This window comes from Artemia franciscana, chromosome 14 (assembly GCF_032884065.1).
Source record: "Artemia franciscana chromosome 14, ASM3288406v1, whole genome shotgun sequence".
Lineage (NCBI taxonomy): Eukaryota > Metazoa > Arthropoda > Branchiopoda > Anostraca > Artemiidae > Artemia > Artemia franciscana.
The window spans coordinates 32930159-32946236 of record NC_088876.1 but is presented as its reverse complement, the minus strand read 5'-3'; the positions used below and the strand labels follow the sequence as shown (position 1 = coordinate 32946236).

Sequence of the window (16078 nt, the reverse complement as noted above, 5' to 3'; positions counted from 1 at the left end):
CTCATGAAGCTTGCATTCCAGTCAAGAAAACCAATTAAAACACATCTATTGGAATCATATGAAATAGTCGCTGATCTGATTCACAAAGGACACCTAGTTAACTTGCGGCTGCTGAACGTACCCAATGCTTTTGACAAAGTACCCCACAATTGATTATATTCCAAATTATCTAATGTTGATATCATGTCAGTCGTAAAGTCAGCCATCAAATCTTGAAAAATTTATATAGATAAAATTGAATTATCAAAAATCTGGCCTTATGAACCTAGCTTTTTTGTTTTTTAGGTTGAAAAGGTGACTAAAGCTTTATACAAGCTAATTGTATAATGTTTGAATTGTCCAGTATCGATCTCTGTCAATTATTGTTATTACTGACCTGCGACACACTGTTTATCTTAGGCCGTCTTATATCCTCTTGGGTAGTGTGGTTGACAGCTGAGCGGTGAAGCATATTTGGAGACTATGGGTTCGCTTCTGTGGTAGAGAATCAGAATCTAAATCCTGGGGCTGACTATTAGATAACAAAAGGATTTAGCATTTCTCTATAGGTACTTATTCTACTTACAAACTTACACCTTCAATATAACACTCCAGCAGGTAAGTTTTCTATCCAAGGACAGTACAATTAAAACAGCCAATGCGATAGCCTCCAAACTAAGCGAAGCTCTGACTTGTATGCCAAGCAAAGCTCTGCCAAGAAATTTTGCGTTGTTTTTTCTAAGACTAGTGTGCCCGTCTCTAGCTTTGTTCGTTGGGACTCTGAAAGTAGCTGGTTGTCCTTTCGCTTAGTTTAATTCCTCAGAATAGAAACACTTGCTGCGTATTCTCTAAGACTTGATAAGGAGATAAAAGAACGATTTGAAACCTAGTGTTATCAGCTCAATACTAATAATAATGCGTTTGTATCGACTTAGATCATTAGAATGTTATAATTGCTTTGGACCTATCTGTGAATGGTTTTCATTTTCTGTGGAAGCAGTTCAGAAGCTGAAGATTACCGTATATTCGAATTAAAAAAAAACCTTGATTGCCCCCTACCTGTCCATACTTCTAGAATTATTCCCTAAAATTTAGGACTAATGGCCCAAAGAGTTTAAGTAATGAATCACAAATGAAGTAACCAGTAGTAGCTGAAGTAGTGAATCAAAACCTCAAGGAACAACCACTCCAGAAACAATATTTAGGGGAGAGCCAGTGATGGTTCTAGGCCTAGGCTACAGAGGGTAGCTGCCCTCCCCCGTACAGTTTTTCTGACATTAAGTTCTGTTTATTTTATATTTTTATGGGTGTAACTCCATCCCCCCGATTATGAGACCTAAAACTGTTACTGGGATGTGCCTAGGGGAACGCCATCTTTGATGTTGAAGAGTTATGAAAATATCTAGAAAATGGAAGTACACTTAAGATTTAACAATAAATTTACTTTTAATCTTCCTTTCTTGAAATATAGATACATTATGGTTTTTTTTATAGAGTTTCTTGTATATGTTAAGCTATGTTTCTATACTTAATTAAATAATTAGAACCCAAGACAACTTTTCTGAAGAATATGTTTATTTAGGCATATGGTTAGTTCAATAATTCAAGTTAGTAATAAATCTTCTTTGCCCTTTTTATTTATTTTTTGTTTTGTTTTTTATTTACGTTTTTTATTACTTTTGCAACTCAAATTATGTCTGTTGACAAGTTCCACCAATCATTACCCCCCTCATTCTACTGCCCCAAAATCATGCTTCAAGTATTCAAACCTCTTCCTCCTCCAAAACTAGATTTTTAACTATAAGTAAGGGCCTCAAAAGTGATTCAGGCATCATACCTTTCTCAAGTTCTGAATGGCAGTGGGGCAATGGAGATCTTGCGGCAATGGAGTGGTAGCGTATGTTATCGGTGATGCTTTTAATTTCTCAACTGTGTGGCAATGGATGTCTAATTTAAGGGGCGTACCTAATGTTTGGATATGATGACAATAATTTTCTACAGCCGGTTGTGTGTGAGGAGTATATTGGTAAAAATTTATATTTCAGAGAGACCGCTCTCATCCTATTCGCATTTCTAATAACAACAATAAAAGGCTGGTACCGTTCTTTTTTGTTTCATGCTTTTTTTTTATTTACAATTTTTTCTCTTTGCATTTCCTTTTTTGTGTTATCTCGTTTTCCTATAATCTTTATTACAAAGTGAACGCCTCTAGCTGAGACAGAGTGAAAACTGTAATTAAACTTTCGCAATTTTTTGTAGAAGAAAAAAATTAAAAAGAAAAAACTTAAAAAAGGAAGACAAAAATGTATCAGAACAATCGTCAAAATTATGCTAAAAACGCATAGCACCAAAAAATATAAGATGACTTAGCTTTCTTTTGAAAGAAAGTTAGCTTTAGGAACCAACACATTTTTATTGTTTAAGTTTTTACGGATGAAAGTGTTGTCAAATTCTTTGAGTTTGCTTTTCTGATTTTCCAAGTGTAAAACTACCTTAAATCCCCATTAATAAATAAATGAAACCCAAAACGAACAGAAAATACAATAGATAGCCGACTGAAACTCAAAACGGTTCAAAATTAAAAGGAGTAGGGCTGACAGCCACCATTTCTTCTCAAAACCAGAATATAATTTGCCCTTCACTAAAAAAAAACCATGTATTTTCATTTAATATTCGTATTCTGGTATTTATTCCTTATAGACTTAAGACTTCTTTATTTATTAAGGTGAAAAGGTTTAAAATTAATTCTGTTTTCAGTAAAGGGCCAATTATGCTCTGGTCTTGAGAAGAAGTGATGGGTGTCACCCCTACTCATGTTCATTTTTGTTTTAAGTTGCGATGTTGTTATTTTCAGTGAAAAAAATTCAGCTAATTTCAGATCGTTCTTAACCAGTACTAGGAAATCCAGATCTCTCTATGAAAAATTTATGTACTTGTGAATTATATGCCATTCACTAAAATTTAAGCTGTGTAAAACTTGAGATCAAATTGATTTCTTTGTTACTTTAAAAAAAACTTGACCTACATATTTGCTGGAGAAGGGGGGGGGGGTATATCGTCCCCCCTGTCCCTTATTTGCAAATATAAAATCATATATACATAATTTTATTGTTATATTCCCATTTATTCTGTCATTTGTCTTTGTCTTGTCATACGCTAAGCTGAAAGAAACTAATGAAGAAACCGGTTTGTTCTCGAGTTTTACGAAGTGTAAATTTGATAGAGTGACGTATAATACACATATACCAAAATCTTTTCCTCCTAAGGAAAATAAAAAAACTAAACTGAAATAAAATTCTCAAATTTGGAAAACTGTATTCCATTAGGGGGGGGGGGGTATATTCTGAAAGGAGGTAATATTTTGCTTGGACAGAGTTTCATTGGGGGTAGTTTCTAGAAGAAGAGGTAAAACCAAGCCACCAAGGATTAGGTAACCCTTGCTCATAATACCTCATGTTTTCCGTATAATTTTTAAGTTCTTAAAATTCCCCCCTTTCAAATATTTGCTAACTCTTTGACAAATTTCAGCAAGTGTGCTTTGTCATAGCTATGAAGTTTTTATGCACATCAAAGTAATTCTAAAGTATGATTAAGAACCACGTGAAAAATTAAATCGGCATAAAAGATGCCGAGCCAAGAATCGCAAATAAAACGTCGGACTGATGATTTCAGTTAACTTTTAAAGTGAAATGAACGCGGCTTTGGTGTTCTGTTTCATTTGTATCAATTAACAGCAGCAACATTTAATTTTGAAGAAATCATGGTGGGTAGTGGGTGGGTGGGCAGAATTTATCTTTTTAAATCGCAGCAAACGTATTTGTAAGTTGAACGTTTGTATCTTCTTGTATTTTAGAGTTTAGTATTTCTTGTAAGGGAAAGATGGGAAAATCTTTAGGTGGCTAATTTAACTAGTTCTAAATAGACAACAGTGGTGTCAGTATAGCTAACTATTCTTTAGAAATTGATATTTAAACTTAGCTCTCCTGCTCAAAATGAAGGTAAAATTATAGTTTATTGATTTTAGGACATCTTGGAAATGGGTTAAGTTAGGGAAATGAAACTCAGGAATGGGACTACAGTATAAATTATATCCTGGGAACATATTTTGAAGCACCTACTTTCACTTCCTTCTCCCTTTAGAGGGTCCTGACCTTTAAAAATATGTGTGTTATAAAGTGAAACTGCGAAATAGATCTTCTATTTGAATGAAGTACTACAAACTTGTTTTCAGCTTCACAAATTTGCTCAATCCTTTTTTAAAAGGTTTTAAAGATATGCAAATACATTTCCTAAATTAAAAAAAAAAACATTGATTTGACTCAGAATTCTACTCAAATAACAGGAATTGCATTTTGAAAACTAAAGGTAGAGAAAAACCAACTGGCCACTGATAATTAAGGTATAATGTTATTTTGTCAAAATTTCAATAGGTATAGACCTGTCATGTTGGCAAATTTCAGGGCCCTCTAGAGGGAGAAGGAGTAGAGGTGGGTACTTCAAAATACCTTCCTGGGATGTACTTTAGCCTGTAGACCTGTCCCTGAAAGTTTTATTTTCCTCACCTAACCCCATTTCAAGATAGCCAAAAGTCAATAAACTAGAATTTTACCAAAATAAACATTACACTATATTGAAAACATTTTTGATTAAATTCTAGTTTAGTGACTTCTTGCTATCTTGGAAAGGGGTCAGGCTAGGAAAATTCAAGGGAACTATCAGAGATGGGTCTACAGGCAAAAGTATGTCCCAGGAAGTTATTTTGAAGTATATACCTCTGCTCTATCTCCCTCTTGAGGGCCCTGAAAGTCATCTAGCCTACATGATAGGTCTATACCTATTGAAATTTTGACAAAACAACATTTTACCTGAATTTTGAGTTACCAGTTGCTTTATCTCTGCTTGTAGTTCTCAAAATGCAATTCCTGTTATTTGAGTAGAATTCTGAGCCATATAAAAGTTTTTTGGTAAAATTCTAGTTTAGGTGCTATTTGCTATCCTGGAAAGGGGTTGGGTTAGGAAAATGAAAATTTCAGGTTTCAATTCATGGCCAAGAACATACTGGAGAAAGGTATTGTTGTTTCCATGTTAATCTTCCTCTTATACAAAAGTCTTACAAATTTGTGGTAAAATTCTAGTTAATTGACTTCTTGCTATCTCAGAAAGGGGTTAGGTTAAGAAAATGAAACTTTCAGGGATGCGTCTACAGGCTAAAATATGTTCTGGGAAGGTATTTTAAAGTACCCACCTCCAGTCCTTCTCCCTCTAGAGGGCCCTGAAATTTGCCTACATGACAGGTCTATTACCTATTGAAATTTTGACAAAACGAAATTTTACCTTAATTTTAAGTTACTAGTTGTTTTTTCTCTGCTTTTAGTTTATAAATGCAATTCCTGTTATTTGAGTAGAATTTTGATCCATATCACTATTTTTTTTCATAATTTAGGAAATGTATTTGCATAACTTTAAAACCTTATAAAATGGGAGTGAGCAAAGTTATGAAGCTGAAAACAATTCTGTTGTACTTCAATTAAGCAGAAGATTTATTTTGCAAGGTTTCACTTTTATTGGTTTATACTTTTATCACTTTTATAAGGTTTCACGTGTCATCATTGGAGTTCTTGTTACATGACCTAAATGGCTATATAAAAAATTTGAATGGACAATTTGGGGAAAAGACAGTTGGTGGGGGAGGAGGACTAGTTGCCATTGGATCACTTTTTACTCTTAAAAAGGGAACTAGAACTTCAATTTCTAATCATTTGATTTCCCCTCAAAGTTCCTACAACTACCCTTTCCATACAAACTTTTAATGCTCATGGGGCATAAGTTACAGTCTTTGCCTTGGGCTCTGTGAGGGTTTGTGTTGACCTTGAAGTTTTGTTATGTGGTCATTGGGCTTTTTGAAACCTACTGTCCATCTCAAAATTTTGATTGGATGCATTTGGCGAAAAGAGGGAGTATAAGGGGCTCAAAGCTCTCTGATCACTTTTGACTCCTAAAAAGATAACTAAAACCTCCAGTTATCAATCAAATGGGTTGTCTCTAAGGTTTATGTGACCATCTCTTAAAATAAAACATCATATTCCCCCGACGTGTAACTTAAAATACTTGCCCCCAGGATCTTGGTGTTTGGATTACCCCAGAGTTTTTTTTTGCCTGTTTTTTGAACTGTCTAACAAAATCGCTATCTCAAAATTTTTATTTGATGGGTTTGTGGGTTAAGGTTGTGGGGTTGGGGCTTCTTATCCTCCTATCTCTTTTGACTCTTAAAAAGGCAAATAGAACTTTAGACTTTCAGTCAAATTATCTCCCTCTGATGTTGATAGAAGCAGCAATCCATAAGAACATATATGCCCTAGGGTATAACTTACAACGCTTGTGGAGATTTTCTTAGTTTATCTATGAACTATTTTGAACAAAAAAGTTATCTTAAATTTTTTTTGATGAATTTGGGTGGAAAGGTTTTGGTGGGGAGGGGTAATTTTCCTTAAATTAGTTTTGACTCTAAAAGGGAACTAGAACTTGAGGTTTCCAATCAAATGAGCCCCTCTGAAGTTTACACCACCACACCTTCCATAGGAAGTGCTTCTGGGAAAGAAGAACAAATCATTGGAGGCTTTGGAAAATATGTTTTTTGCTTCCAATATTCTATAAGGATATTCCATGATATTGACGTTTTTTTTTACAAAATGTGTAAACTTTGGAAGAGCCAATCTTAAGACAAGTTTTTCATAAAAGCCATCGAGAAACCAAGATTCTCTATTAGAGCTCTCCCTTCCTCTGTTTCTGTTAGCGATTTATTATCTTTTATTTAATACTTATTTCTTAAAGTGTTTGATTTTCATTCGCATTTTCTCGTCATTTGCGAAATAAAACAGGCCAAAAATGAGATAGTATATAATTTAACGCCAAAAATTCCGATGTTCTATTTTTAGTTGTTCTTTTTTAGGAGAGATCCAGTACAAGTCATTCCAGTACAATCATTAGATAGAAGCAATGATGTTGCGTCAGAACAAATTCCTGACGAAGACGAAGATGAAAGAGAGTAAGTAGGCTTTTTGTGGTTTCTACTGTGAAAAGGAACCTGAACTTCCTAAAAAAAACAAAAAACATTTTAATCTTTGGAAAGCCATAATGCTAAATGAAAGACACCAAAGTCCGAAAAAACGTATGATAAACCCAGCCAAAATCACGGCAGCACTTTTGGACCCGTGGGAAAGTGCCGCTTTTTTGCTTCTGTAAATTTATCTATTTGTCACTCAAAGAAGATATATTGGCTGTGGGGCCGGGTAACTGCCGCATATATTTAACACTTATAGATTTTAGTCCATCTTCAGTTTGAAAGTGGTGAATGCCTGCTTGCCTGCTAGAACGGAGCTTTCCACTGGAAAACTTGCAACAGGATAATGTTTTTGTCTGAACTAATTAAGTAAAATCTATTGTTGGTCAACTGCTCCCCCATAAATAAGATGTAAATAGAAACAAAGACCACACTGCCTTTCCACCACAAACACCTGAAACAAGATAAACAAATGGGAATTTCTCAAGACAATGGGAAACAAATTAGAATGATTATTTCAGCCCCATGTCCAAGGGCCATCCTCAGCAATACAGAAATATATAAGAAGAAAAAACTTAAACAGGATTAGCATGTGAATCTCCCTATTGTTCTTCTTGTTTTAGGTCTTTGTGATGGAAAGGCAGTCTGGTCTTCATTGCTATATATGTCTTGCTTTTGTAGAGCAGTTAACCTATTACAAATTTTACTTTATTAGTTTAGGGAAAACACACTAATCCTATTGTAAATTTTTTCTTAGTTAAGCAGGTTATTCATAGTTGCAGTGGAATGATGTTGTAAAGAAAGATTTAAGGGAAATAGGGACTTCTTGGGAGGGTGTAAAGCAGAAGGATTTGAATAGATACAGATGAAGGAGGATTATGTGTACCCTTGGTTGCCTCACAGGGCTTGGTGCTGCAGTGAGTTATTAGTAGTAGTATTGAATTTTACTACAATTGCTAGTTACAATTTTGTGCCAACATTGATACTTGTTTCCAATCAGTGAGACCATTAGGTAGTTTTCTTAATTCTGGGAAGGATTTAACCCAAGGAGATTTAGTTAGTGAGGTGTATAAAATTCCTTGTTGCTGTGAAAAGTTTTATATTGGTAGAACTCACCAACAATTTACTGAAAGATTTATTGAGCATCACAACTCAATAGAAAAAACCCTAAGAAAGCCTCCCAAAACTTTTGTTTCAGCTCTAGCTGAACATACATTCTTCTATCCCAAACATTTTATACAATTTGATGAGGCTACAGCTATTTCTAATGTTAGAGGTTTTTCTCAGTGGGCGAGGGAGGCTATAGAAATTAAAAAATATATATTTGCTAATATTTCAATAAATAGAGACAGGGAATTTAAATATTGACCCACTTTATGATATTCTTTTGAAAAATGAACCAATAGTTGATGGGAGAATTAAAATTTTACACAATCACCAGGGGACAAGATTACCCACTAGACCAAAAAGAGTTGCTTCAATGTTAGCTTACAAGAGGATTATTTCGCAACAGAATAATTAACTAAGTTTCAATTTTCATAATTTTTCATCAGTTGCTCTTTGATTCTCATTGAAGTAACTCAAATAGCTGCTTTTCCCTACGTGGATAAGTAGCAACAATTGTATTTATTATTATTGGTGGTGGTTTTTATTTTGTTTTTAGATTAGTTTTCTTTTAATTTTCTATCTTGTGCTGAAGACGCCTTGTTTGGATACAGGCGAAATATCCGCGTTGTTTTAGTCTTTCAATTCTACTGGCCGTCGTCTTGTTTGAAGTTTTCTTTTTGTTGAGTTTTATCTCTCTTGGTTTTTTATTGTCATGTCTGGCCAGTTCGGCTTAAGAACTTTCATAAGTAGTTACACAACCTAGGAAAAGAAGCTGTTTTTTATTTAGTTGCAGACAAATTTACCTTTGTTTTTTGAACACTATGTTGTGTCATGATATGACCTTTAAAACTATCATTTCTTAGATATGGTTCTCGATTGCAACAAGTTTCAAGATTTTCATGATAAAATTTCTCAACCTTCAATTGCTTTCCAGATTTAAAAGCAGTTTATATATACAATAGAAAAATCCCTTTTGATTTGTTAATATTGAACAGAAAAGGTTAGTCTAAATAGTATGCAAAAGAAGGGTCTAACTAAATTAACAGCTGGAATAATGTTTATTCCAATCTTATAGCTAATAAGGTCTCTTGGTTTCCGGATTGAGTATAATGCCAGTGATAGTAAAAACACAGATGAGCTAATTGAAAGCCTTGTCTTTTGTTTTGCAATTCAAGCACATTTCACCATTTGCATGTTTCAAGGTCCATTCATGCTTCTACTTTCGGATGTGTCTACACAAGTATCTGGAAGGTGGTGAGTGTATGGGAGAAGGGGGCCTTTTTGCACCTGTTCCTTCCCGCTAAAACTGTTATCAAGAAATCTTTCCTCTTATCTAGTAAAAGGTTCTTAAAAATAGACACTTATAATAAAAAAGCTATATTGACAAATTGCTTTAATACCACAGTTAACTTGAGATGTTACAGCTTGGATATGATTTTTGAGTTATTAGAATTTGTTTTATACAATACTTATATAAGATTTGGTGGTGATTTGTACAAGCAAATTGTGGGAATTCCCATGGGGGGGAACGCCAGCCCATTTATAGGTGACTTGTTTTTAAGTCAACTAGAATATAAATATATGATGGATAAGAATAATCCAAATAGTTTAAAACATGTTTTGTCAAATAATAAAAGATGTTTAGATGATATTTTGGTCTTAAATTGTAAGGATTTCATTGATATTTCTAAAAATATATATCCATCAGAGCTTACTCTTGAACCTAGTCATGGCGCTGGTCGTGAAGATCATTTCTTAGATTTAAATGTTAATATTTGTGATAATAATAAATTAAGTTTTAAAATGTATAATAAAACGGATGATTTTGATTTTGAAGTGATTAGTTTCCCATTCCCTGAAAGTAATATACACTCAAATATCACATATTCTGCGTTTTTCTCACAGTTACTTCGTTATGCAAGGATTTGTAGTAATTATATTGATTTTAAAAATAGATGTAAAATCTTAAGCCAAAAATTGAAATCAAGAGGTTTTTCTGCAAATAAATTAACTTGGCAATTTAAAAAATTTAGTTTTCATTATAACGAACTTTTAAATAAATATCAAAAGAATTATCTGGAAATACTTAAAGAAATTTTCAACTAATTTCGGAGGTTCGACAAATGATGATGCAGCGCCATTTATTTTGAATTGTGTTTCTAATAGAGCGGATTTTTTTTTTAAAATAACCACATGGTAAAGATGAATTCTATAATTGTTTAGTTCATTAATTTTTTTTTTTTTGCAATGTGTTAATATTTTTTGATTTGGTAAATTTTATCATATTTAGTTTACCTATTGTTGCTAAAAAGAGGGATATATTAACAGGATAAGCTTGTTTTGGTGTTACTTGGTTGTTTTACATTTGCTGTTTTTTTTTCATAGGCATGTATTTTGGGGGTGATACCTGACACGGGGATGCCATGGATATTCTGTGGTAGCCACAACACTTGGCTGGGTAGAGAATTTAAAGTGGCGAAACCCTATAGGCCAGTGTATTCTCCTGATGAGCGCTTGTGTTGGGTTGTTGCCTCTGAATTATTTGTCTTTATTATTTTTATAACTTTTCAACAGTGAATTTTTGAAAAAGAAAAAAAAAAAGAAAATTTATGCTTCATTTTGCAAGGCAGCCTTGTTTTGTATATTTTGGTTTTTCTTATAGAAGACTGTTTTCTTTAAAATAGCATTTTAAGGGGAGAGATTTGGGATCACCCTTGCAGATGTTCATGGCTCTCATGCAACCGGAGTAAGTTATCTCTTGGGAGTTTTCAGATTGAGCTCCATAAACCCTTGAAAATGTATTCTATTGAGCGTTTTTTCTTCTTTTTGTTTCCTCTCTCCTTCTTATATTATTTCGCTGAATTTTGTATATTAATGTTAAAACTTAAGGCATTGATTAATTCAAATTTAAGATGATCTTGTTTGAAAGTGAATTTGGGAAGAAAAAAGGCAGTGGTTTCAAGAAGGGAGGCGGGGGTAAAGGAGCATTTGTCCTCCAAAATTTTTTTCCTTTCTTCCCCCTTCCCCGCCCCCGGTTTCGAATAATACCTTTGGTTAAATATTTTCATTGAAAATGGTTTTTCTTTCATTTTCATTGGAAAAGGAAAAAAAGATAAAGCTCCATTGGAAAGGGAAAGTTCCAAAGCTTGATTCAGTTTGTAAATCTGATTCGCAAAACTAAAGACGACTATGCTGATTATTTTATGTGGTTATCTTAATTGTATGAAGGTTGATATACCTAAACTGTGATTTTTGAGATTCGCTTATCATGTTCGAAATTTACAACATGACATTCCCCGTTCAAAGTGTCTCTTCTACTCCTATAATCTTTTAGTTTTAATGATTTCATTCAAATTTTTTCGCAAATTTCTGTATATTTTCTGCCCTTCACCCCCCTTAAACTCGCTGCTTATGTGTCTGGAAGTACAATAATGATCTGAACTTCTTTTATTTAAGATCAGGGCGATACAGGTAAGGAATTTCCAAAAAGAAAGGTCAAGTAATGAAATGGGATATGGCAAAAATGAGCTTTGTGGAGGTCGTTGTATAAATTCACAATTGTTAAAAAAAATTCAATTTCTCGTTTGACTTTAGTTAGTGGATTGAACTTAGATAAATGTCTTTATTTAGCTCTAAATGGGTACCAGGAGAAATCTGGGGAAGGTAAACAGGAAGGGTGTGCAAAAGCATAGGATGACTGGCCCTCACCCCCCCCCCCATTGTACTTCCTGGCTGAAGCGCCTTGAGATGGAGATCAGCACCGCTGGTTTGGACCTTAAGGATCTATTGCCGCATCATTTACCTTTACCTTTTTAGATAAATGTCTTTACCAATGAATTCAAAAGTTTGAACCAAAAATGCATTTATTTATAGTTTTGTTTATAAGTTCTGGGTGTCTCAGGGGATTTTCTTTTGTATTGTTATTTCTGAAATCTCAAGCGATAATAATTATTTTGCGTTTATTTTGTGTATTCTTCTGTCCGATGGTTTTATTCGAAAATTCTGATGCCAGCGTCCTGTGAAATCCCAGAACTGATCCTGAAGGAATAGACTAGTTGAGTAAGTTCAAAAGTAGCCTTTAACGTCCTATCACAAGCCAATATGGGCCGACTTTGCACACCGGAGTCGATTGGTAAAATTTGTAAAGGAAATAAAATACAAAGACAATTTTGTCTTGTGAATGAAAAATACAAAATTTTGAAGTTGAAAATATAAACATTATGCCATGAGTGGCAAAACGGGAGTGGGGTGAGGAAGAGGACATATACAACATATCAACGATGTACGGGGAAAAGTACTTCTATGCCTTTCTATGGAAAATTTTATTGGTGTAAAAAAAGGTTTTTTTTTTGCTAAAGCAGAACAAGAGAGACGAGGTCGAAGTGGGGGGGGGGGAGGTATTTGACTAACAAATAGCTTTTTCTAGGTTTATGGGGGCCACTGTTGAGGAAACGCAAAACATTTCTATTCTCCGTTCCCTGAAGGTTACCAGTTTTGCTCTCTAAAGAGGGAAATATAATGGACTTCACAATTAAGATAATTCTTAGACACCTTTTTTTGGACTGCCTCTATTTTGACTGAAAATCCATTTGAAATGCCAGTCTGCTCAACAGAGGATTAAGTTTTCAAGAGAGAAAAATTCTCAAACAATGCAATTAAGGACATTAACTTTTTAAGGAGCCTAAGGAGGAAAAATGTAGTGTTTGCGCCTTTTAAAATATCGATAGTACGGTGACCTCATTTTAAACCTCTTTAGATTGTAATTCCAATAATTTCCTAGTAATAAATAACATTATTATGTTATATGTTACGAAATATAGGGTTAAGCCTGCAGTACGATCACTAAGGGGGCTAAAGCTTCACTCTCATTGTAGAGACGGTGGTTCATTTTGGACAATTATACATTATTTAAAAAAGCAAATAAACCAAATTAGCTCTTTCTCAAAGCATTGTTCTGCAAAAGCTAAACTTGTATTTAAATTTTTTGGTTTGAGGGGGTGCTAGCCATCCTCAAATGTGGGACAACCTTGTGTAGCGTATTAAAACGGACAGAAAACTGATGAAAACATTTTTTTTAGTTCAAAATAAAAAATAGTATTAAAACTAAATAACGATATAAATTATTCCGGACTTTTTGTTCCCTACTACAGCAAAAGTGAAAGTGAAATGGGTTTAAAAAGCTGTTTTTTCATCATACCTTACGAATGGAACTGTTTATTGATGTACGTTTACTTTAAACAACAAAACTTTCACTTCAAATGTTTTAAAAGGCAATCGGTGAATTTAACACTTGCATAAACCCCGTTGACTACATTTGTTGTACTCACAAATGCTTTCACTGTAGAGGGCGAGCTAAGGAGGGAGCAGCTCCCTTCATATGTTGAATAATTTCTGTTCGTTTTGTGTTTTATTGTTGCTCTTTGCTTTTGCTAAAAGTAAACTCGCGTTATTTATTTCTTTTACTTCTTTTTTCCGCCAGGGCTACCAGCATAGAGAGATCTTCAGTGACTCATAAAAATTATTACTTATATTTATGTGCTTATTGTAAATTCATCTTGATAACTCCATCATACAGTGCCATGGGGCACCAAAGAGACCCTCTTTGTTCCATCTCTGGCGTGATAAGACTGGGAAGCATTGCAAGGGTACTATTGCAATTCCCATAGACGAAGATTGAAAAAAAAATATTCCTTATTCTATTTGATTAACGAAGAAACGAAGAAATAGTGTCGCAGAATATGTTGCAAAATGAAAGCTTGGATAGTAGTACTACCCCAATATATCGAAAATCATATCAATAAGCAAATCAGCTTGATTTCTTTGGGATAGCCTTTACGTTTCTTTAAAGAAATTATCATGTTTGATTATCTAAATTGTCTTTAATTATCTAAATTGGATAATTATAAACTGTTTTTGCTTTAAAGTTTAATGATAATTTCACATAAAAAGTAGATAACTTTGAAGACCACCCTGCCTTTCCATGGCAAAAGTATAACAGTTCAAAATAGGGATGAAACCTTTTAATCGATGTGAACAAATATAAAAATTTTCACTGGATATTTCGGAGACATATACAGTGTTCATCATCAGCAGTAAATATCTCTTCACTATCGATTAAAGACAGTTAAAGTCGATTAAAGACCTAAGAGAGTTTGGTAAGATGATGAACCGTTTTTCTATAAATATTTTTCCTTGAAGGTGAACATCGATAAATGCTTGGGTTCCCTGTCCGGAACTGTTTGTACACAACCTCTCCTGCCATGTAGGTATGTTAATTCTCTGAAGCTGATAACTCTCTGAAACTGCTCAAAACTACTTTTTATGAAAAATGACACTGTATTAGGTATTACGACCTTTAATCGACACTTTAAATCTGAAGCTTGAAGTCGCAAACCTAAAGCTTTGTAAATTACCCGATGTCTCCTGTACAGTGACTAGTCACCTTTGATCTAGAGATGGAAAGCTCTGAAGATGGAAGTACAGTAAAAAATCATTCTAGCTTTGGGTTACCACTGTCAGGTTTTCTCCAAAAACGACGTGAATGTGGTGCTCTCGGGTCTTGTCTAACTTCTCATGGTCAAGATTACTGTGTTTGTTCCGTTATTTTGTAGGTCATGTTTGGTTTATTGTCAGCTGATATAGCTCTATGATAACTCTCTGGAACTGCTCAAAACTACTTCTTATGAAAAATGGCACTGTATTAGGTACTACGACCTTTAATCGACACTTTAAATCTGAAGCTTGAAGTCGTAAACTTAAAGCTTTGTAAATTATTCGGTGTCTCCTGTACAGTGACTAGTCACCTTTGATCTAGAGATGGAAACCTCTGAAGATGAAAGTACAATAAAAAATTATTCTAGCTTTGGGTTACCACTGTCAGGTTTTCTCCAAAAACGGCCGTGAATGTGGTGCTCTCGGATCTTGTCTAACTTCTCGTGGTCAAGATTACTGTGTATGTTCCCTTATTTTGTAGGTCATGTTTGGTATATTGTCAGCTGATATTGCTCTATCTTTAAAAAACTAATCTGAATCTAAACCTTGAAGATTTCTTACTATTCGGCTCAAGCACTTGAACTGAAATGTAACTACAAGTTTAACATTGACGGTAGCTGAGAAACAGGTCTTTCCGTGAGAAATTGAGCTGTGTTTCCAAATTGTAATACTTCGTGTTTTTCTTTCCTGTACAGTTGTTTTGTGTGTGTGTATGTGTGTCAGGTAATCAATTAACCTGATTTTTTTTATATACCAGTGCTTTTATTTTATTTAATACTTGCTTTTATTTAATACTAGTACATTCGACCAATTGGCGGAGGATATGCGTGGACAATTCTCGTTTGTTCATTCATGTGTCGATTTGTCGTTGAAGGAATTTGTTATATTTTTGGCTTTTTTATGGATGACGTTATCGCTGAATTTTCAGTTCGAAAAGGATTCGTTATTTGGGCTGGATCTCTATTAGCTGGTGTTCACGTGCTTGTAGGTAAGAACCCATATCGATGATTTCTGTTTGAATTATTCTCTATATATTTCTTAATCAGGCTCGTACGCAAATTTTTTTTTTAGGGGGGATACGGATTTGAAATTGAAAGATGGGTGACTCATGTAAAAATTATTAGAAAGTATTGGGAAAGTCATAAAAATAGTGTTTAGTAAGGGGAGGGGACATTTCTTGCCATCGATTTGTTATTTACTTAATCGTTCAAAAAAAATTTTACATTTTAATGCCCTGACAATACCTTTGTTATCAATACGTTCTAAAACCTCACTGGCTATACATGAAGTTTGGTAAAAATAAAAAGCGTGATAATAGTGAAGGTGAGGGGTTCTTTTGAAGGAAACATGAGAAAGAAATGACGCCATTCGATTCCCTATTACTCTTTCCAAAACATCATATTTGTTCTGTTATAAAAGCAAATCTTCTCTTCCCACCTC

The 16078-nt window shown here is 34.1% G+C and overlaps 1 protein-coding gene across 1 annotated transcript in view; it reads left to right on the top strand.

Moving 5' to 3' along the window:
- Positions 1-3722: 3722 nt before the first annotated feature.
- The window catches only part of LOC136035601 (uncharacterized), a 17462-nt gene continuing 5106 nt past the window's right edge, over positions 3723-16078 (top strand). The window contains exons 1-3 of the mRNA XM_065717480.1: positions 3723-3798; positions 6929-7024; positions 15437-15626. Coding sequence (XP_065573552.1) covers positions 3740-3798; positions 6929-7024; positions 15437-15605 — 324 coding nt within the window. The 5' untranslated portion in view covers positions 3723-3739 and the 3' untranslated portion in view covers positions 15606-15626. The remainder of the gene's footprint in view (positions 3799-6928; positions 7025-15436; positions 15627-16078) is intronic.